At 55.1% G+C, this 20736-nt stretch overlaps 1 protein-coding gene across 1 annotated transcript; it reads left to right on the forward strand.

Annotated features, from left to right (window-relative positions):
- The first annotated feature begins 10009 nt into the window (after nt 1–10009).
- On the forward strand, nt 10010–20267 carry WNT11 (wingless-type MMTV integration site family, member 11). The gene is made up of 4 exons (XM_011942071.1): nt 10010–10256; nt 11865–12142; nt 14865–15157; nt 19415–20267. The coding sequence occupies exons 1-4, from the start codon at nt 10010–10012 to the stop codon at nt 19587–19589; spliced, it is 993 nt and encodes a 330-aa protein (XP_011797461.1). The 3' UTR covers nt 19590–20267.
- Nucleotides 20268–20736: the final 469 nt, after the last annotated feature.

The following is a 20736-nucleotide window of genomic DNA, read 5'->3' on the forward strand; positions in this document are numbered from 1 at the left end:
CCCGGAGGCTTGCGAAGAGGGAGTGAGACGGGCGTGGACCGCGATGGAAGCGCCTGGTCCTGTGCAGCTGACGGTGGCGCAAGGGCCGCGGAGTTTCTGGCCACCTCCGCAGGGGCAGATGGAAAAAGACATTCTGTTCAGGGGGTGCAATCCAGAGCGGCCAGCCCAGGAGCGTTCCTTGTCAGTCAGTCTCCTTGACTTTAGCCTTGACTTTAGCGAGAGTTCCGCTGAGACACTCCTGACCCCTCCACCTGGGTGACCTTGGGAAAGTGTCACTCTACCTCTTGGGGCCTCCTTGTCCTCCTCTGTCGCAGGAGGGTGAGACTCTCCACCTCACTGAAATCAGATGAGAAGAGGCTCCTGAAAGGACCTCAGAAGCTGTCAGATGCCGCTGTACACATGTGCAGGGCATTCCTTTAGATAGAAATTATTCCCGCAGGAGTAAGAGGGAGAGAGAGGCTTGGTGCCGAGCTGAAGGGAGTGCCTGCTCAGGGGGCTGGGAGTGGTGAAGAGAGGAGTAAATGCCAGCCCCTTCCTGGAGGAGCTGCCCTCTAAGCTAAGAGAGATAAGCCCAGGCTGTAAATAACTCCACAAGTGTCCAAGTGCCCGAGGAGAAACTAGAGGGGGGTTCTGGGGTCCTAGAGGAAGGAAGCCCACCTGGTGGGGACACAGATTTGAGACACCAGGAAGCTTTTCCGGGGCTGTGCCCCTAGTGACTGACACACTGCCGGGAGTTGGCTGGTTCGGGCAATGGAGAGGAGGACGCTGTGGGCAGAGGGGCTCACTCAGAGGGAAAGTCCAGGACAGGACAAGGGTCTGGAGTTGGGGGCTGGGGCAGGGAGCCTACAGATAAGACAGCAGGGGGCAGGTTGTGGGGGCTGGGGAGGGTGCTGCAGAGGATTTGTGAATTAGTTGGAAGACAGGGTGATAGTGGGTGCGCCACCAGCAAACAGTCTGGAGGTCACTGGCCCTGCCCCTTCTCGGGCCAAGTTATTGATTAATTGATGATTCAAGGAGGGAACCCTGTCTTCCTGCCTTTCTTGTTTACAAGAAGAAGCCTGGTCTCGGCGGTCTCCCGGCCCTGGGCACTAGCTTTTCCCAGCTGTCCCTGAGGAGTTCTGTGAGAAACCAGCCACCTTCCTTTTGCTACGGGGTACCCAGCACTGTTCCAGCTGGCAGGGACATCCGATCAGCGAGTCCAAGCTCTCTCATCCACCACCACTATTTTACAGATAAGGATACTAAGGTCCAGGGAAGGAGAGGATTGGCTGAAGGAGCGTCAGAGGCCTTGCACTGGGCTTGGGTGTCATTTGCTGCCTATGAGAGTCCTGTGGGGTCACTGCACTCATCCCTGCTCCACAGTGGGACCACTGAGGCCCTGCAAGGGGCGTGATGCACACAAGCCCCCACGCTGTCATGTGGTGGGATGGACGGCTGGCTAAACCTGACATCCATGTCCGCTGTCCCCACTGCAGTCAGGCTGCCACAGAAATGGGTGCGACTCATTGTGTGCCTTAAAGAAGCCCCCAGCCTCTTGGGGGAGATGGACGTATAGAAATACAAAGTGGACTGTGGTCTGTGTCCTAGCAGAGGGAGCACGGCAGCCCAGAGGAGGAGTGGTCAGTTCTACCTAAGAGAGGTGCCTGGGCCAAGATTGGAAGGACAGGGAGGATCTGGATGGTCAGAGATGGAATGCAAAGCAGGCATCCTAGGCGGGAGGCACAGCATGAGCAGAAGCCCCGGAGGCTGTACAGTGCATGCGGGGAGACCTGGAGAAACCGGACACCACAAGAGCCTACTCCCAAGTGCCCCAGACGCTGCTCCAAGAGCTTGGGTCATTTAATTTAGATCATACTGCACTCTTATGAGAAGGTGATAGTCTAGCAAGAGAGGATTAAAGAGAGGTGGGAAAAGGGATAGAGTTTAAGAATAACAATTATCTATGTGTGCATTGTATATGTGTATATATAGATACACATGTGTAGGCCACGTGCACATATGTGTGCATATATACATATATGTCTACACACACACAGCCTCACTGCGTGCTAGGCACCGTTCTAAGTGCTTTATATATATTGTTCCATTTAAATATCCCAACCGGCCGGGCGCGGTGGCTCAAGCCTGTAATCCCAGCACTTTGGGAGGCCGAGACGGGCGGATCACGAGGTCAGGAGATCGAGACCATCCTGGCTAACACGGTGAAACCCCGTCTCTACAAAAAAATACAAAAAAACTAGCCGGGCGAGGTGGCGGGCATCTGTAGTCCCAGCTACCTGGGAGGCTGAGGCAGGAGAATGGCGTAAACCCAGGAAGCAGAGCTTGCAGTGAGCTGAGATCCGGCCACTGCACTCCAGCCCGGGCGACAGAGCGAGACTCCGTCTCAAAAAAAAAAAATAAAAATAAAAATAAATATCCCAACCACCCTGTGAGGTGGGTGCTGCTATTACCCCCATTGCACAGAAGAGGAAACAGAGGCATGAGGGACTCTAGCAGGGTGTCACAGCTCAGAGGAGGCAGGTTTGAGTTAAGCTGCCTGGCTCTGTGGCCTGTTGGGCACAGTGAGCCCCAGGATGGCTGGGAGCAGGAAAGTGTTCAGTAAGGCTGGAAAGCCGGGGACTCGCCCAGGAGCCTCTGCTGGCCTGGGCTCTGGAGAGTGAGCTGGAGATGAAAGGGGCGCTTGACACAGGAACTGAAAGCCAACATGGCCCAGTGGCCTGGAATGCTCACCTGGTGGGTGCGTGAGACGCAGGCTGAGCTGGTGGGATGGGGGCTGGGGAGAGGGGATCAGAACCTGGCTGCCCATAGAGGCACCTGCCCAGAAATAACCTGGGGATCCTTCCCTACCTTACCTCCACCCAGGCCAGGCACCAGAAGACTCCCAGCCCCTCAAGTAGTCGGGGTCCCACGTGTAGGCTGCCCACCCCCTTCTTGGCTTCCCTGGGTAGCGGGAGGGTTTGAGGGGAGTCCCACTCTCCTGTGAACCACGGAAGCGGTGGGGTGAGAGGGAAGGCCCAGGCTGGCTGGGAACATCCATACAGGCTGCCCCCTTCCCTGGGCAGTCCCACATCTGCCACTCCCACGGAGGTGGGGCCAGGAGGCTCTAGAGGGCCATGGTGCTGCAGAGTAGGGTGCCAGACTGGGACTGCGAGACCCAGCCTGAGTTCTACAGGTCAATCGCTTTAGCTTTTTTGAGACTCAGTTTCCTCAGCTCTAAGATAGAGGTAGAAGGAGCCCTACCTCGGGATGCGGGAGGCCTGGGGTCTAGCTTGTCTCTGCCTCTGATTGGCTGTGTACAGATCTGGGCAAGCCCTGCCCTTTCCAGGCCTCAGTTTCCCCACTTGCCTAGCGGGAGCTGGTGACGCTGTGGCAGCTCCCCTTTGGCTTCTTGGTTGAGAAGCGTCAGACCAAGACCTGTTAGGGCTTTACCTTGCAAGATGGGCTGCACAGGTGGGTCAGCATGTGTGAGGACAAGGGGACGGGCTTCCACCTCTGAGGTCTGGGCAGTCGGGTGTGAAGGGGACCCAGTGTCATTTCCAGGCAGGGCTGGATCTGCAGGCTCCAGGCCCTTCATCAGCCTCCATTTCTCTATCTATACAGTGGGGACAAGGGCTGGATGGATCACTCTTCACTCTGGAGTCCTGGGACAAAGCCTAGGAGGGAATAGGAGGACTCTCAGGCTATGGGGCCCTAGGGGCTTCTTCTTCCTGGACAGGCAGCTGCAGCCCCAAGCTGGGGTGGCTGGTGAAGAAGGGGCACTTCCAGGGTTCCTAGACCTCACCCTGGTTCCTAGACCTGGCGCCTAATTGAGGAGTTAGTTGAGGAATCATGGAGGGAGAGGATCCCCATGGTTACCCCAGGGGAACAGACAGAAGCCTGGGGAGAGGCTGGGCTTGCCTGGGTGGCCTAGAGCCCGGGTTCCTGCTCCATCCTCCCTGCCATGTGGGCACCAGGATGAGGTGGGCCCAGGAAAGCCCAAAGGGACATGGGCAAGGGAGGGACAAAGGTCTGTCTGGGAGAACAGGGTCTCCTCAACTCCATTGTTCTCCCACCTCAGGGTCAGCAGGCTCCACAGATGCAGAAGCACAGGTATTCCAGGGCAAGACTGAGTCCCTAAGCCAGCCCGAAGCCCTCACCAGCCTCCTCCTCACCCCAGAAGCACCGATGTGGGCATCAGGGTCTCTCCCACCACCACCCGTTGACCTCATCCCATCTCTCTCCTGGCAGCTGCCAGGCTACATTTTGGGTGGCACTGGTGGGGGCACCTTCTGAGGCCCTCTGAGCCCAGCTCTGCCAAAGCCTCGCCTGGAAATGAGCTGGCAATATCATTCAGCACCGCGGGCAGCCGGGCTGTAGAACTGCGAGAGGGACCTTGGGGCCCAGGTCACTTAAAGGAGCCTGAACCCAGCTCCCAGGTTTCTGGCCTAGAATTCATCATGTGACCTGACCCCTGTGCCTAGAGGGAGAGGGATGCTGTGAAGTGCAGGTCCAGGAAGGAAGCCCTCCTTTGAGGGTGCCTTACCTGGGCCAGGTCCCCCAGAGCGGCCTGAGGGTAGAGTTGCTGGCACCACCAGGAAAATACCTCAGTGAAGTCATTTGACAGCTTGTGTTACCAATGTCAGAGCCTACGTTGTTCTTGGGCATTGAGCAGTATGGATGGGGAAATTGAGGTGGAGCAAGGGGCAGTGACTTGCCCCAGGTCGCATAGGGAGAGAGCTGCTGAGCTAGAGCTTGAACCCAGGTCTCTGCCCCAGCCAGTCCCAGCAAGGCCCCCAACTCCTGAATGAGAGGAGGCCTCGCCATCCCGGTAGGGCCCTGAGCTTGGGCCTTGCCTGTGAACTCTGCGTTCCCTCCTGTCCTTTCTTCCACCCTCTCCCCCAGGACCCCACCCCCAGATAAACTGAAATGTTTCCAATTAGGGGTCTGTTGGAGTGAAGCGAGCGAGATGTCCACAAGGAGAACTCCCCCGCCTCCTATCCTAATCCTTGATTACCTCCCCAAGGGGGATTTATTTGGAAACGGTCATTACCACTAATTACCAGATGACCGCATGGCCCTCCTCGGGAGTGGAATCTGCTGCCTCCCGCCTGCGATCTCTGCCTGCAGCCCCGGTGGGCGGGTGGCCTCCCTGGCACGCATGGCAGCCTGCTCCTATCCCAGCCTCAGCCTCCAAGGCGAGCTCCTGGACCTTCACACTGCTCTATGCCCACCAAGGCCTCTGGATCTGCTTTTCATTTACCCTCGGGTCGCCTGGGGAGTCTGAGCTTCATCTGGAAGGTGCTCTGACAGCACCTTCTCCCTCAGCCTTCTCAGGAGGTTGGAGAAACTGAGACCCAAGGTGGCTCCAGGGCTCACCCCAGGGTCCCAGCCAAGGAGGCCCAGACACCAGGAGCACCAGTCTTCCTTCCCTGAGAGCTGCAGCACCCAGCACTCACAAGCTGTCTGCACTGAACTCTCCGGGAAGAGGCTCAGCCCCCATCGTCCCACCCCGTGGCTTGAGCTGGAGCCCAGGGAAAGACATGGGAGGCTGCCTTCACTGCCTGAACGCCCACCATGTGCCATGAGCCTGCTGCTAGGCCACACGCTGATGTGCTGTCGCCCACGTCATCCTTCTCATTTGAAAATGGAGGAAGCTGGCTCAGAAGGAGCGGGAGGAAACTTGGGCGAGGACGAGCGGCAGAGCGGGCTCAGGACGGGCTGGGTGGGGACCACCCAGGGTAAAGCAGAGTGGGAACCCAGAGAGAAGTGACCCCAGTGCCTGCAGGGACTGACAGCCTCACCGATGACAGGGCCTGCTGGGGGGTGCTGGACAAGCACAGCCCCTAAAGCAGAGCGGATCATCCCCTCCAGGCCGCCCTCTGAGGTGTGAAGTGGGAGGCTGTGTCAACCAGGAAGGGCCATGCCCATGTGGGGCTATTACCCTGCGATGACACCTTATGCAGGGTCAGGGTTTGCTGGGTGGAGGTGGAGGGGCTGCTGACAACCAGGAAACACACTGAGGTGATGACGTGTGCCTCTGTGTGGTCACAGCCCACCAGGAATTACGGCAGGGTTCAGCAACAGGTTCCCCAAGAAGGTGAGGCCAGGGCAGGCCAGAGCAGTTCATTTAGGTCAAGAAACCGCATCTGAGGGCTGCTGTGTGGCCCACCCTGTGCCATATGCTGGCATCTAGACACACCAAACATTTCCCAGCTCATAGTTTAGGGGGTGGCAGTGAGGGGAGACTGCCCTGGACACCACAGTTGATCTTACACAGGGCGAGTTGCACCGCCCTAACCACAGGCACCAGGCCCTGCTTTCTGGGTCTCTGGGAAGGTTTCTATTTTGGGGGATTATAGAGTGGGTGGGCATGGCAGAGCATGAGAGGCAGGAGGAAGTGAAGGAACCTATTGAGTATTTATCATAGCACATATCATTCAGCCTTGGCAAGACCCTGAGAGGTCCCCACGTTGTAGCTGATGCCCGGAGAGGGGCAATAGTTTGCCCAAGTTTGCCCAGCACATAGAGGACAGAGCTTGAATGAGAACCCAGGCCTTCTCACTCTGTCTGGTCCAACACTTGCTAGGCAACAAGCGGGGGACTTAGCTTCATCCATGAATTTTTTTGTTTGTTTGTTTTGTTTTTTGAGATGGAGTCTCACTCTATTGCCAGACTGGAGTGCAGTGTCATAATCTCGGCTCACTGCAATCTCTGCCTCCCAGGTTCAAGCGATTCTCCTGCCTCAGTCTCCCAAGTAGCTGGAACTACAGGCACACACCACCACGCCCAGCTAATTTTTTTGTATTTTAGTAGAGACCGGGTTTCACCACATTGGCCAGGATGGTCTTGATCTCCTGACCTCATGGTTCACGCGCCTCGGCCTCCCAAAGTGCTGGGATTACACATCTATGAATGTTTAAAACACTTTACCTACGTTCTGTTATTTAAGTCTCACCACAGCCTTTTTTTTTTTTTTAGTGGACAGGGTTTCACTGTGTCACCCAGACTGGAGTGCAGTGGTGCAATCATAGTTCACTGTAACCTCAAACCCCCAGGCTCAAGTGATCCTCTCAAGTAGTTGGGACTACAGGCATGTACCACAACACCCAGCTAACTTTTTACTTTTTTACTTTTTGGTAGAGACGGGGGATCTCCATGTGTTGCCCAGGGTGGTCTTGAGCTCCTGGCCTCAAAGGATTCTCCTACTTTGGCCTCCAGAGTAGCTGAGATCACAGACATGAGCAAAAACACCCAGCCTCATAGTAGCCTTTTGAAGTAGTAATTATTTCTCTTTTTATTTTATTTTATTTTTTTGAGACAGACTCTCGTTCTGTCACCCGGGCTGGAGTGCAGTGGTGCAATCATAGTTCACTGTAACCTCAAACCCCCAGGCTCAAGTGATCCTCTCAAGTAGTTGGGACTACAGGCATGTACCACAACACCCAGCTAACTTTTTACTTTTTTACTTTTTGGTAGAGACGGGGGATCTCCATGTGTTGCCCAGGGTGGTCTTGAGCTCCTGGCCTCAAAGGATTCTCCTACTTTGGCCTCCAGAGTAGCTGAGATCACAGACATGAGCAAAAACACCCAGCCTCATAGTAGCCTTTTGAAGTAGTAATTATTTCTCTTTTTATTTTATTTTATTTTTTTGAGACAGACTCTCGTTCTGTCACCCGGGCTGGAGTGCAGTGGTGCAATCTCGGCTCACTGCAACCTCTGCCTCCTGGGTTCAAGCAATTCTCCTGCTTCAACCTCCTGAGCAGCTGGGATTATAGGAATGCACCACCATGCCTGGCTAATTTTTGTATTTTTTTAGTAGAGACAGAGTTTCACCATGTTAACCAGGCTGGTGTCAAACTCCTGACCTCAGGTGATCTGCCCCCGCCTTGGCCTCCCAAAGTGCTGGGATATTACAGGTGTAAGCCACCGCGCCTGGCCTTATCATTTCTTTATAACAGATGAGGAACATGGAGCCCAGAGAGGTTGGGTAACTTACCTAGGTCACACAGCTCTTCCTGGGGCCAGGCCAGGAGCGAGAACAGCTGGGTCATTGATTTATAACTGTTGATAGCTTTATCCAGCCGTTAGACTAGGGGATCCTTGAGGAAAGGATCTGTGTCATGTTCATTACCAAATGAGTCTGGGAAGAGTTGGTGCTTAGAAAATACTTCTTCCACAAGTAGATCAAGTTCATTTATTTATTCATGTCCAGAAGCAGGGGAAAGGCATTCCTGGCATCAGGAAAAGCTTGGGCAAAGGCATGGTGGCAAGACAGTTCCTTTCAGAGAAGTCAAGAACCTGGTGTAGCTGGATGTCAGGATGAGGACGGGAGGCTGGGGAGAGCTGGGAGTCCAGGCTTTGAGGGGCTCTGAATGTCAAGTGGCAGCCCTTGGCCTTGACTAGGCAGGTCCAGGGAGGCTGCCCCCAGGTAGGAAAAGACCACCAAGGTGGTAATTGTAGTAGCTTCCATGACTGACCACTGACCACAGAGCGTCAGCCCTGGGCAGAACGTGTGACACACATTGTCTGATTTAAGCCCTCAGTTAATACTGGGAGGTTGGTGGGAGAGGAGAGGTTAAGTGACTTGCTCAAGGTAGCAAGGGGAGTGATTTGCCTGGAGTCTACCGAAGCCTGTGCAGTGCCCTTGGCAATAGGCTGCCTCCCTCAGAACTCAGCTCAGGGGTTCTAGGATCTCTACCTTGCCAGGTCTCAGCCCTGACCCTGGGCAAGAACCGCTGGGGCCACAGCAGGCGAGGCACTCAGCACTTCTGGCTGCACAATGGCCCCTCTTGGTTCCCTGTCCCTCCTGGGTCTCTGCTGGGTTGCTGAAGGCCAGCTGACTCTAGGTTCCAGACGGCCCCTGCTTGGGTGGGGGGACCGGGAGTGAGTCCCTATGGAGTCTTTCAGGGTTGTGGGGTCCTTGAGTGCCGTCGATGCAGCCTGGCCCTCAGAGAAGGCCTAGGAGAACAGCAGATCCAGGAGGAACCTGGTCCTAGAGTCTTGGAACCGAGGTGCCCAGAGCTGGGGTCTGGGAGGCTCTTGGGTCCTCTAACATCAGCAGGGTTCATAGAGACCCACTAGGCTAACATTTCCCAAAGCATGGATGAGGTCAGCAGCCTCAAGCAAAGGGCTCTGTGCTCAATATACTCAATACTGACTCCCTGAGTTAAACAAAACCAAGCCTGTTGCTTTGCTGCAGGACTTCTCAGGGCCTTTAAAATGTAAATATGCATCCTGACTCTCCAAGCAGGGACATAGTACATTGTGTTCCCCAAATGGATCCCTTTTGTCAGTGTCTCACTGGAGCCCATTCTGGGAAATACGGTTTATAAGTGCAAACACAGAGGCCCGAAGAGGGGCAATGAACTATCTAACATCGCACGAGTTAACGGCCAAGTCTGGATTAGATACTAACATTTTCAAGTTCCAGGTCATCAGAAAACTGAGTGGCTCTTTAATCCTTTATTAGGAATTCCTTGCATGGATATGGGACTTTACAACATAATAAATGGGTTTAGTAATCACATGAAACAATGATGGAAAACTCCGACCTCATGTTGCACATCTAGTAAGGCTTCAGTTAATAGTATATATAATTATTGTGATTATAAGAATCTAGCGTTTTGCATGGTTTCTGGCACATAGCTGCTCAGAGTTGAATGAACGTTGAATAAAGACTGATAATTCACAGCTGTGTGAGAACTAAATCAGGTGGTGGTGGTGAGCTTTGTGAGCTCTACAGCTGTTTTGTTCGTGTAATTGCCATAAAGCTTAGGTAGGATGGGGGTTGTGATCCTGTGTTAGGAATAGGGCCTGAGGCCCCGAGAGGGACAGTGATGTGCCCAAGGTCACGCGGGGTGGGAGGGGAATCCACTGCTCTGCCAGCCGGCACTTTGGGAGCCTTTCTTGGAAGGAGCCAGGAAACCAGGAGGCAAAGTCCACTGAAGGAAAGGCTGGGGTCAGAAGGGCGGTTGGAGGCCATGTGGCCCCTGACAACCCTGTCTCTCCTTCCATCGGTCATGGCCTTTCCATGGTGTGCAGGGCACTGTCCAAGACACCAGCAGCCCTGGCACTGAACCAGACACAACACTGCAAGCAGCTGGAGGGCCTGGTGTCTGCACAGGTGCAGCTGTGCCGCAGCAACCTGGAGCTCATGCACACGGTGGTGCACGCTGCCCGCGAGGTCATGAAGGCCTGTCGCCGGGCCTTCGCCGACATGCGCTGGAACTGCTCCTCCATCGAGCTCGCCCCCAACTATTTGCTTGACCTGGAGAGAGGTAGGAGCTGGCAAGGCTGCTAAATGCATGTGGGTGCGGGTGAAGGAATTCAGGCATCGATCTGTGTGTGTTTAGATGGAGGGATGGGTTCATGGGCGGGTGGATGATGGATTCATGGATGAATGACGGGTGGATACAGGCATGGATGAATGGGGTATGGGTGGATGAATTAATCATAAGATGGGTGTGTGGGCATGAATTCACAAATAAGTAAACACAGATGAGTGGCAATAGCAGTGCAGGGAGCTTGAAGAACAGCACATGTACCTGTGTGCCCCCATGCATGAATGAAGGAATGAGCCAAGGCTGTGGCCTGCTGTACTTGAGGCCACATGTCAGGGAGGCTCCTGAGAGGGGAGTCTAGAAACAAGAATGCTGTAGAGCCCGCCCTCAGGACAGACAGGTGTGCCGCAGGTAACACTGAGCCAGGCTGCTGAAACTGTCGCACCATGCACAACGCAGTGTAAAGACAGAACATCTCAAAGACTTCCTGCAGGTGGTGGCTTCTGGTGGGGGGTCTGGGAGACCCACGTATAATAGGGAGGCTTTTGACAGACAGAAGTGCCCCAGTAGGTGCAATCTCTCTCCTGCACTGTAATAACTTTTCTTGTGGGTCCTAAACAGTAGCAGCTAATGTTTGACAAACCTTCCTTTCTTCCTGAATTATTTGAACTCCAGAGCCAGCCTGTGAGGTAGGTGTCATCACCCATATTCTACAGTCAAGGAAACTGAGGCTGGAGAAGGGAAAGTGGCTTGCTAGTTAGGAAACAGAGGCAGGGCTCGGACCAATGGCCAGGACCCCGCAGCTGAGGCTCCTGAGCGCCGTGTTTGTTCCCTAGGGCTACTGTCCAATGGGCCACAACTGGCTGCTTGCAAACAACAGATGTGTATTGTCTCGAAGTTCTGGAGGCCAGAAGTCCAAAATCGAGGTGTCAGCAGAGCCGTGCTCCCCTTGAAGGTGCCAAGGAGAATCCTTCCTGGCCCGTCCCTAGCTCCCGGTGACAGTTGGCCATCCTTGGCATTCTTGAGCTTGCAGCTGCGTCACTGCAGTCTCTGCCTCTGTCATCACAGGGCAAGCTCCCTCTTTGTGTGTCTGTGTATCCGAAATCCCCTTTCTTACAAGGACACCAGCCACTGGCCTAGGGCCCACCCTGATCTGATATGACCTCGTCTAAGGCCCATTACATCTGCAAAGACCCCACTTCACCATAAGATTGTGCTCACAGGTCCAGGGGTCAGGACTTGAACACATCCTTCGGGGGCACACGGATCCACGCACAGCAGGCCCTTTGTGCATTTGTCTGGTACATCAGGAGCTCAGAGCCTGGGCTTCACTACTGTAAAGCATCCCCTAACGCCAGTGCAGGGCAAGTGGGTGAAAGCCCAGAGCTGTGAGTGTGAGTAGGAGGACGTGGGCAAGGGCATGCCTGTGGGTGTGGGTGGAGTGTGGCTGTCAGCTGGCATATTCCGAAGGAATTGGGGAAGCAGGGGTGACAGCTCAATGGCCCTAGTGCTGACCCCTGCTGGCGCCACCTCGGTTACGCGAGGGTGTGGGCGAAGGAGGAGGACCTCTGACCTGGGCGGCTGACCTTTCCCTCCTACCCCCAGGGACCCGGGAGTCGGCCTTCGTGTATGCGCTGTCGGCCGCCGCCATCAGCCACGCCATCGCCCGGGCCTGCACCTCCGGCGACCTGCCGGGCTGCTCCTGCGGCCCCGTCCCAGGTGAGCCACCCGGGCCCGGGAACCGCTGGGGAGGATGTGCGGACAACCTCAGCTACGGGCTCCTCATGGGGGCCAAGTTTTCCGATGCTCCTATGAAGGTGAAAAAAACAGGATCCCAAGCCAATAAACTGATGCGTCTACACAACAGTGAAGTGGGGAGACAGGTAACCACCCGCCCCACCCAGCCCCAGATAGTTGTGCTTGTACCACTGGCCGGAAAAGGGCCACCCAGCGTGCCCCGATGGTGGGGGGTGCGGGGGGATGGGCCCTGACTGGCCCACACCTGACATGCCTCACACCGTCCTCATCCTCAGCCCTTCCCTCGCCAGCTGCTTGGGGCTTGTCTCGCTTTCCTCCTCCAGGGGGTCCACCAGGGTTTGGGTTGTCCAAGCAGAAGCAGCACTGAACTAGGAGTCAGGCGCTCTGAGTTCTGGCCTTGGCTCTGGCACTAAACTCACTTAGGGACACTGGGAAAGTCAGTGCCTCTCTAGCCTCAGCTGTTCCCATCTATACAATGGTGGAGGTGACCTGGTGCTGAGTCCCCATCTGTCATGGTCCTCAAGCAGTCCCTCCCTCCAGGGTGTGGAGAGGGCTGTGGTCAACAGAAGCCTATCCTAAGGGCTCATCTGCTTGGACGTAACGGGGACTCCCACCCATACCCACTGCAGCCGCTAGAACAGTTTCCTCCAGCATTAATTATTATCAGGTTTTCATTCATTCCTCACCTCACTGCCCAAAAGACTGGGGTGAGTGGACCCGTAAGTGAATGAACTTTCTACCAATCTGTGTTGCAGACACTGTACTTGTTGCTCCATACATTTCTGTTCTGTGGTCACAGAACAACTCGGGTAGGCCCTGTTGTCCCCTTTTCACAGATGGAGAAAGGACTGTGAATGGCAGGGATGGCCACTTGGCCAGAGCTGCATGTGCAGATGGCATCTCATTAGCTCCTCCCTGCACCCTTTAGCCCCATTTTACAGAGGCACTAAGTGAGGCTGAAAGCACTTCAGCGGCTCAGCCCTATAGCACGATAGAGCCCAGGACTGTGGGACTCACAAGTCCAGGGATTTCCGTGGCCTCACCTGCTCTCAAGGGTCTGACTTGTGTGAGGATTCTAGGATGTCCAGGCCATCCTTGGACAGTTAGGGAAACTGAGGCCAAATCATACTGTGGATCTATAGCAGAGCCTGGCCAGGAACTCAGGACTCCTGCCTCCTGGCCCTGCTGACCTCTCCCCAACCCCTGCTCATGAAACCCAGTGGGAGCCCTTCACCAGCGGCCTGCACGCCCACCACCATGGCCACGCCCACCACCACGACCACGCCCACCACCATGGCCAGGCCAGCTGGACGCCACATGCTGCCAGGGGCACAGCCCTCCCCTCCCCACCATGCAGTCCAAAGAGGATCTTCAGCCTCAGGGCAAATCAGGACCATCCCTGAGGCCATCTGCAAAAGGGGCCAGTATCCCCGAAAGCTGCAGGGCTGCTGAGGATTAAATGAGATCACAAACACATGTTTAGTACCTCGGGAAGTTCCAGGCCCCTTCCCCCAGCTTATGCTGAGCAGCAGAACCTAGTTCACCTTCCCTCGATGGCTCACCAGTGCCTCGGTGCCCTGCAGTCCTGCTGACTTCATCCCTGTGACCTCCACAGGCTTTTCTCAGCAAATTCCAGATTGGGTACCCAAACGTACTCCCTGGGTCCTCACTTCGTGGCACTGGTGAGGAGAAGGAGCCCTGGGACCTTGGCCAGCTTCCCCACTAACTCACTTGTCTTGGGCAAGTCCTGCCCACTCTGTGCCTCAGTTTCTCCATCTCTCTGATGCAGGGGATGGACCCAGGTTCCCGTGACTCTTGCAGGTCTCTGAACAGGAGAGGCAGGAGGGAGGCCTGGGCAGGGGAATCCAAGTCTTGTGTTGAAAGAAGGGTTTAAAAGGCAGAACTGGAAGGCCTGTAGAAGGCGTCTAACTTCTGCCCCTCAGGTATGAATGGGGAAACTGAGGCCCAGGGAAGCTGGTGGGCCCCAGTCCTTTTTGAAGCCAGGGCAAGAGCCTCCCCAAGCCTCTGAGCCCAAGGGGCCTCCACCATAGTTATTACTTAAATGGGTTTTTCAAAACCAGCATTGATTTAACTTTTATGGTTCACAAAACCCTTTTGTGTGTGCCATCTCATTTCATCCTTACAGCTCTCTGCAGGGCAGGAATTATGTGCTCGCTTTGCATGAAAGAAGACAGAGGCCCTGAGTGGTGACGTGGCTTGCTGAGGGTGGCCTGGCAGGAGCACTGGCAGTGGGGGGAAAGCCAGCCAGGTGGCAGGGAGGTGCCCCCTGCACTCACCCCTGCCTTTTCTCCCCTTCCTACCCTCCTCCCTTCCTTCCTTCTCTTCTTTTCTTCCTTTTTTCCAGCAAGCATTTAGTGAGCGAAAAAGCATGGAACAACTAAAAGCCACCACTTTTGGAATCACCCTCAGATCTGGGTTCAAATCCCAGCTGCTTGGTTTTCTGACTGCACCCTTGGGCATGAGACTTAGCCTCTCTGAGCTATTGTTTCTTCTTTTTAGAATGGGGGAAGTAAGGATACCTCCCTTCAAGGGCTATCGTGGTGATCCATCTCCATTATGCGTTAGAGCGCTTGGTATGCAGTAGGTGCTCAATAATGACATCCCTATCCCTGCAAACGCCTTTCTTCCTGCCCCTCAGCTGTCCCCCAAGGTTGCAGGAAGGCCCACACCACCTCCGAGCTTTAAAGCAAAAAGCTCTATCACTTGAGGCTCCAGCAGGCAGTGACTCCCTGAGAGCACCCAGCCATGGGTGGGTGGGGCTGGGGTCCCGGGGCAGGCCAGGGAGGGGACTCTGGCCGCCCAGCTGACACCTTCCCCTGTCTGCAGGCTCTGCGCGCCTCTCTGGAAATGAAGTGTAAGTGCCATGGGGTGTCTGGCTCCTGCTCCATCCGCACCTGCTGGAAGGGGCTGCAGGAGCTACGGGATGTGGCTGCTGACCTCAAGACCCGATACCTGTCGGCCACCAAGGTAGTGCACCGACCCATGGGCACCCGCAAGCACCTGGTGCCCAAAGACCTGGATATCCGGCCTGTGAAGGACTCAGAACTCGTCTACCTGCAGAGCTCACCTGACTTCTGCATGAAGAATGAGAAGGTGGGCTCCCACGGAACACAAGACAGGTGAGGCCTGCCGCCACCTTGGTGGGAAAGGGTCACCCGTGTCGCACATACTGTTCCCCAGCGCAGGGCCATGCACACAGCAGGGACTCAGGTGACATTTGGGGAATGGAGTCCCTGCTCAGTTGAGGGAGTTGGCCCCAGAACTGCTAAATGGAGATGCCAGGGTCCTAGGGTCCCCTGCAGAGCTGCTGGGAGCACCTGTTCTGCACTGTGCCTGGCAGGGGCCCAGTGAATGGAGGCTGATGGGAGGCTCCTGCTCTACCTTCCCCAGCTGGGGAGACAGATGGGAAGAGACAATGATGCTATTGGGAGATGGGACAGGAGCGAGGCTGCCCAACCTAAGATAGGTGCTCAGAAAATGTTTGTCAGATGAACAGATGAAGGGTAAAGGCCATCCAGCCTGCTCGTTGCACAGCAAAGGGACTGAGGTGCCAGGGAAGATGGGGACAGCCTACAATGAGTGAGGGAGAGTGATGTCTGCCTGCATTCTGTGCAGCGACACTGCCCCTGTGTCCTCGCCTCTGTGAGCCCTCTCCCCGGCCCTCTGCTCCTCCCATCTCCTCCTGGGGACCCTGAGCCTGGAACCCTACCACAGCCCCCGTCACAACTGCTGCAGTCGGCTCAGGACAGGAGAGTGAGGGAGCCAGGGGTGACTGCAGACCTACTGTGTGCTGGGTGGGGTTGGTGAGGACTGCACAAGCAGCATTTCCTGAAGACGGTGCTGGCGAAAGCTGGTCCCGATCTACGAGAGAAAGAGCTCTGTCATCACATGCTTTTGGGAAATTCTCTGACAATTCACAAGGCACTAGAACATATGAAAGGCTCTGAGGAATCTGCAGTAAAGATCTGTTTAAGCCAGTGTTTCCCAGAGGTGTTTGGCCACGGAACGCTTTTATTAAGGAGCCCCTAATAGCATTCCACAAAACTCGTGTTCTCGGGGTTAAAAGAATATTGCACCAGAGAGTGGGTGTCTGGGAACGTGTCTGGCACATAGTTGGTGCACAGCCAGCATTGACTTCCTCCGCAGCCCACGTTCCTGTCTCCAGGAGAGGGAGGGGTGGGCTGGGGGGCTGCATCCCCACAGGCCAGGGCAGCAGGCTCTGTGAGGAGGCCCAGGCTCCCATCTGGAGGCCAGATTGAGGGGGTCGACAGAGGGAAGATGGAACCAGGTCAGGCCAAGGAGACAGGAAGGAGCCAGAGGCTGGGCTGAGGTAGATGGGGATGGGGGAGTTAGAGGAGGATTCTGGAACATGGAGGGCTGCAGAAGGCCCACAGAGGACCCGAGAGTGAAGAAAGGGTCTTCCTCGATCCATGTGCAGCTCTGTGTGTGTCAGGGAGGGCACAGCAGGGGGACTTGGGCACATCCTTCACTGATCTGAGGCTCAGGCTTGTCTTCCGCACAGTGCGGGGGGCACACAGGGTTGTCGCTGATCTCCAAGCACACTTACCTAGCATCTCCCTCTCCCCTCCCACTGTGCCCTCTCTCCCAGTCGCCCTCACTCCTGATGAGGAGGCTCCGCCCACAGCACCACCCATCCTCCTGGCTTCCTTCACAGCCCCCACAGGTCTCCTGCCTTGCGGCTCCAGTCCTTCCCCAGGGAGGGTCCTTGCAGGCATCTGTGTTAGTTGGCTTTTGCTGCAGTAACAAACAGCCCCAATTTCTCAGTAATTCACAACCACAGACATTTCTTGCGCCCATTACATGAGACTGCAGGTCAGCTGTGTCTCTGCCTGGCTCTGGCAGGTGCTGGTGGGGGATCCCCAAGGGCTCAGGTCATGACAGGAAAGCCTGGTGTGAGGGGAGCCCAGAGGGTCCCTGATCCAGCCTGGACATCAAGGAAGGCTTCCTAGAGGAGGGGAAATGTGAGATTGATGATTAGGTTGGGGGTTGGATGTAAGTGAGCTTGGTGAACTGTGCAAGGTGTGTGCATGTGGGGTATCTCTAGAGGCTGGCTCCCTCGCTGCGGAATATACCTTGCAGCCTCCTCAAATCTAATATGGGGAAACCGAGGCCTAATCTGCAGTCAATATTCCAAACCCTAGCCCTCTTGTTATATTTCTTTCAGAGGCTCGTGCCTCTGAAACCCACACATCCCCCACCACCCACAGTTTGAGCCACCCTGTGCCCTGGGAGCCAGGCATCCCAATGGCCCTTCCCTGGGCCTGTGGCCCCACTGGCCCCAATCCTGGTCCCAGGTACCTGGGCCTTGTCTGAATCTGCCATTGGAGGCCAAGTTTTCAGACAATGCATGTCAGGGATCCAGAAATTTAAAAAAGAACTCTGTCTCCTTCCTACCACTCAGGGTAGAGTGCTCAGCCAGAGCCTTCAGGAGAAGGCTGAGGGGGAACTCATGGATGCTGAGTGGCTAAACAAAGCCCAAAAAGGTTCAGTAAGTTGCCTTAAGTCACACAGCCACTAAGTGGCAGAGCTGGGGCTTGAACCCTGGTCACTGGCTGGCTCTCCCCAGATGCTCCCCTCCTCCATGGCCCCTTCCCCAGTACTGATCAGCCTCCTCTGGCCCTCCAGCTCTCCCCTTCCATCTGCTCTCACTGTTCTGAGGGCAGGCCTGGTCTTCTGCCTTTGGCCAGGCTGTTCCCTCTACCCCAGCACTCCTTCCCTCCTCTGCACAGTGGAGTGTTGCTCATACTTCATGAATGGCCTAGATGGCCTCTCCTCTTCCAGGAAGCCCTCCTGGACTCTCACAGACCTTGTACTCACCCCGGGCAAGGCCCCTCTCCCTTCTGTGTCTGTTTCCCCATCAGTAAATATGAGGATTGCATTCGGTCACCTCTAGGACTTTCCCATATTGGACATTCTGGGATTCCTCAGTCCACATGTGGGGACCATTTGCCCCTGTCAGTGCCCCAGCCCCCTGCTGCTCTGTCCACAACTACATCTCATGAAAACACTCCCTGTCTAGCCTCAGCCCGGCTAGAGGAGCCACCAGTCTGAACAGATGATTTGTCACTAGACAGAAGAACTGAGAGCAGTGGAAGCATGTTTGCATTTTATAGGGACCTTCAATGCCTTCGTATCCCACATTTGGGAAGAAATGCAGCCCCTGCCGGCTTCCACACCCCGCCCTTTAGGGTAGGGAGAGCAAGCCAGGGCCTCAGTTTTAGTCCCCGAGTTTAAGCCTCTGCCCTTTGCTGAGCCTGTTTTCATCTGCATAATGAACATAATACCACTGACCCAAGGGCCCCGAGCGCCTCCACTAAGATAAGACACTGGAGGGAGTGCCTGACCCACAGGCCGACAGACCCCTCTTCCTCCACGAGCAGCGTGTCCAGTGCCCACTGGGGCTTCTAGTATTTCAGCATTTATGCTAGGATTCTAAAAAGCAAATGGTCTTTACATCTCTCATAATATTTAATTAAACATTAAATATGGCCGGGTGTGGTGGCGCATGCCTGTAATCCTAGCTACTTGGGAAGCTGAGGCAGGAGAATCGCTTGAACCCAGGAGACAGAGGTTGCAGTGAGCTGAGATTGCACCACTGCACTCCAGCCTGGGCGACAGAGTGAGACTCTGTCTCAAAAAAAAAAAAAAAAAAAAAAAAAAAAGGTTACACATAAACACATAAAGGTAGGATTATTAGATTGGTTGGAGGGTCTTTCCAGTATTTAGAGGTAGAAGAAATAGAAAAAAGATACCTCCAAGAAAACAAAACAAGGCTGGGCACGGCAGCTCATGCCTGTAATCCTAGCAGTTTGGAAGGCTGAGGGGGGAGGATTGCTTGAGCTTAGGAGTTCAACACCAGCCTGAGCAATATAGTAGGATTCCATTGCTACAAAAATAAAAATTAAAAAATTAGCCAGTCATGGTGGTGTGTGCCTGTAGTCCCAGCTACTCAGGAGGCCGAGGTGGGAAGAGCACTTGAGCCGGGGGCCTGGGTTGGCAGGGAGGCAGGGGTCAAGGCTGCAGGGAGCCATGATCACAACCACTGCACTCCAGCCTGGGCAACAGAGTGAGACCCCATCTCAAAAAAAATAAAAGAAAATAGTCCCATCATTTTGGTAACCCCTTATTAGAATTATAGAAAAGTTAGAAGTACCTTTAGGTAAGAGGATTGTTTAAAATTCCCCAAAGATCAAGATAGCTTCTAAGAAGGGCCGAGTCGGTGGCCATGGGAGATGCTGCCGGCTGCCTGGCTGGGAGTCATGGGAGATGCTGCCGGCTGCCTGGCTGGGAGTCATGGGGTGTTGGTGGGTCGGTGACCAAGGCGTGCACTGACCTCCTTCCTGCCCCCACAACAGGCAGTGCAACAAGACATCCAATGGAAGTGACAGCTGCGATCTTATGTGCTGCGGGCGTGGCTACAACCCCTACACAGACCGCGTGGTCGAGAGGTGCCACTGTAAGTACCACTGGTGCTGCTACGTCACCTGCCGCAGGTGTGAGCGTACCGTGGAGCGCTATGTCTGCAAGTGAGGCCCTGCCCTCCGCCCATGCAGGAGCGAGGACTCTGCTCAAGGACCCTCAGCGACTGGGGCCAGGGGTCTGGAGACACTCCATGGATTCTGCTTGTGAATTCCAGATGCCAGGCATGGGAGGCGGCTTGTGCTTTGCCTTCACTTGGAAGCCACCAGGGACAGAAGGTCTGGCCACCCTGGAAGGAGGGCCGGGACATCAAAGGAAACCGACAAGATTAAAAATAACTTGGCAGCCTGAGGTCCTGGAGTGCCCATGGGCTGGTCTAAGGAGCGGGGCTTGGGATTGGTGAGACTGATACGGACGTGACCTTTCAGGGCCACAGAGACCAGCCTCCGGGAACGGGTCTGCCCCTCTTCTTCAGAATGTTCTGCGGGACCCCCTGGCCCACCCTGGGGTCGGAGCCTGCTGGGCCAACCACGTGGAACCACTAGCTTGGGTTGTAAATGTTTTCCTTTGTTTTTTTTGATTTTTCTTCCTTTGGGATGTGGAAGCTACAGAAATATTTATAAAACATAGCTTTTTCTTTGGGGTGGCACTTCTCGATTCCTCTTTATATATTTTATATATATAAATATATATGTGTATATATATATATATAATGATCTCTATTTTAAAACCAGCTTTCTAAGCAGCTGTACGAAATAAATGCTGAGTGAGCCCCAGCCCGCCCCTGCAGTTCCCGGCCTCCTCGAGTGAACTCGGCAGACCCTGGGGCTGGCAGAGGGAGCTCTCCGGTTTCCAGGCAAGGCGGCTTCCGATTGATGTCCCTTCTCCCCCGCGCTCCCCCTACACCGGGCCCTGGCCCTGATCTCCCTGTAAGATCTCTTGGTCAAGGGCGAGGACAGACGTCGTGAAACATAAACCCAGCTGGCAGCATCTTTTTTCCTCGGGGACACATGCAGGCACAGCTCAAAGCCTGGCCGTGTTGTCAGGCCTGCCTGCTAAGCTGGCTTCAAGGGAAAACCGTCCCTGGGCAGCTGGGATGCAGACTTCGGGGAGGCAGTGCAGATCCAGGCTCTAGCTAGCCCTGGTGGGTTTTCTGCATGACCCTGGGGAGGGCTCTCTGCCAGCCTCAGTTTCCCCACTTGTAAAATGGGAGCGGTGGGGAGGAAGGCTGAAGGTTAGGAAAGGCCTCGTGCCTGAA

Source organism: Colobus angolensis, unplaced genomic scaffold (genome assembly GCF_000951035.1).
Source record: "Colobus angolensis palliatus isolate OR3802 unplaced genomic scaffold, Cang.pa_1.0 Scaffold205, whole genome shotgun sequence".
In the NCBI taxonomy this organism is placed as follows: Eukaryota; Metazoa; Chordata; class Mammalia; order Primates; family Cercopithecidae; genus Colobus; species Colobus angolensis.

Excerpts from the sequence above, each read along its gene's own strand:
- WNT11 (XM_011942071.1), top strand. The coding sequence starts at position 10,010 with ATGGTGTGCAGGGCACTGTCCAAGACACCAGCAGCCCTGGCACTGAAC. Across the intron at positions 10,257-11,864 it reads TTTGCTTGACCTGGAGAGAG|GGACCCGGGAGTCGGCCTTC; the intron begins GTAGGAGCTGGC and ends TCCTACCCCCAG. Across the intron at positions 12,143-14,864 it reads ACAGTGAAGTGGGGAGACAG|GCTCTGCGCGCCTCTCTGGA; the intron begins GTAACCACCCGC and ends CCCTGTCTGCAG.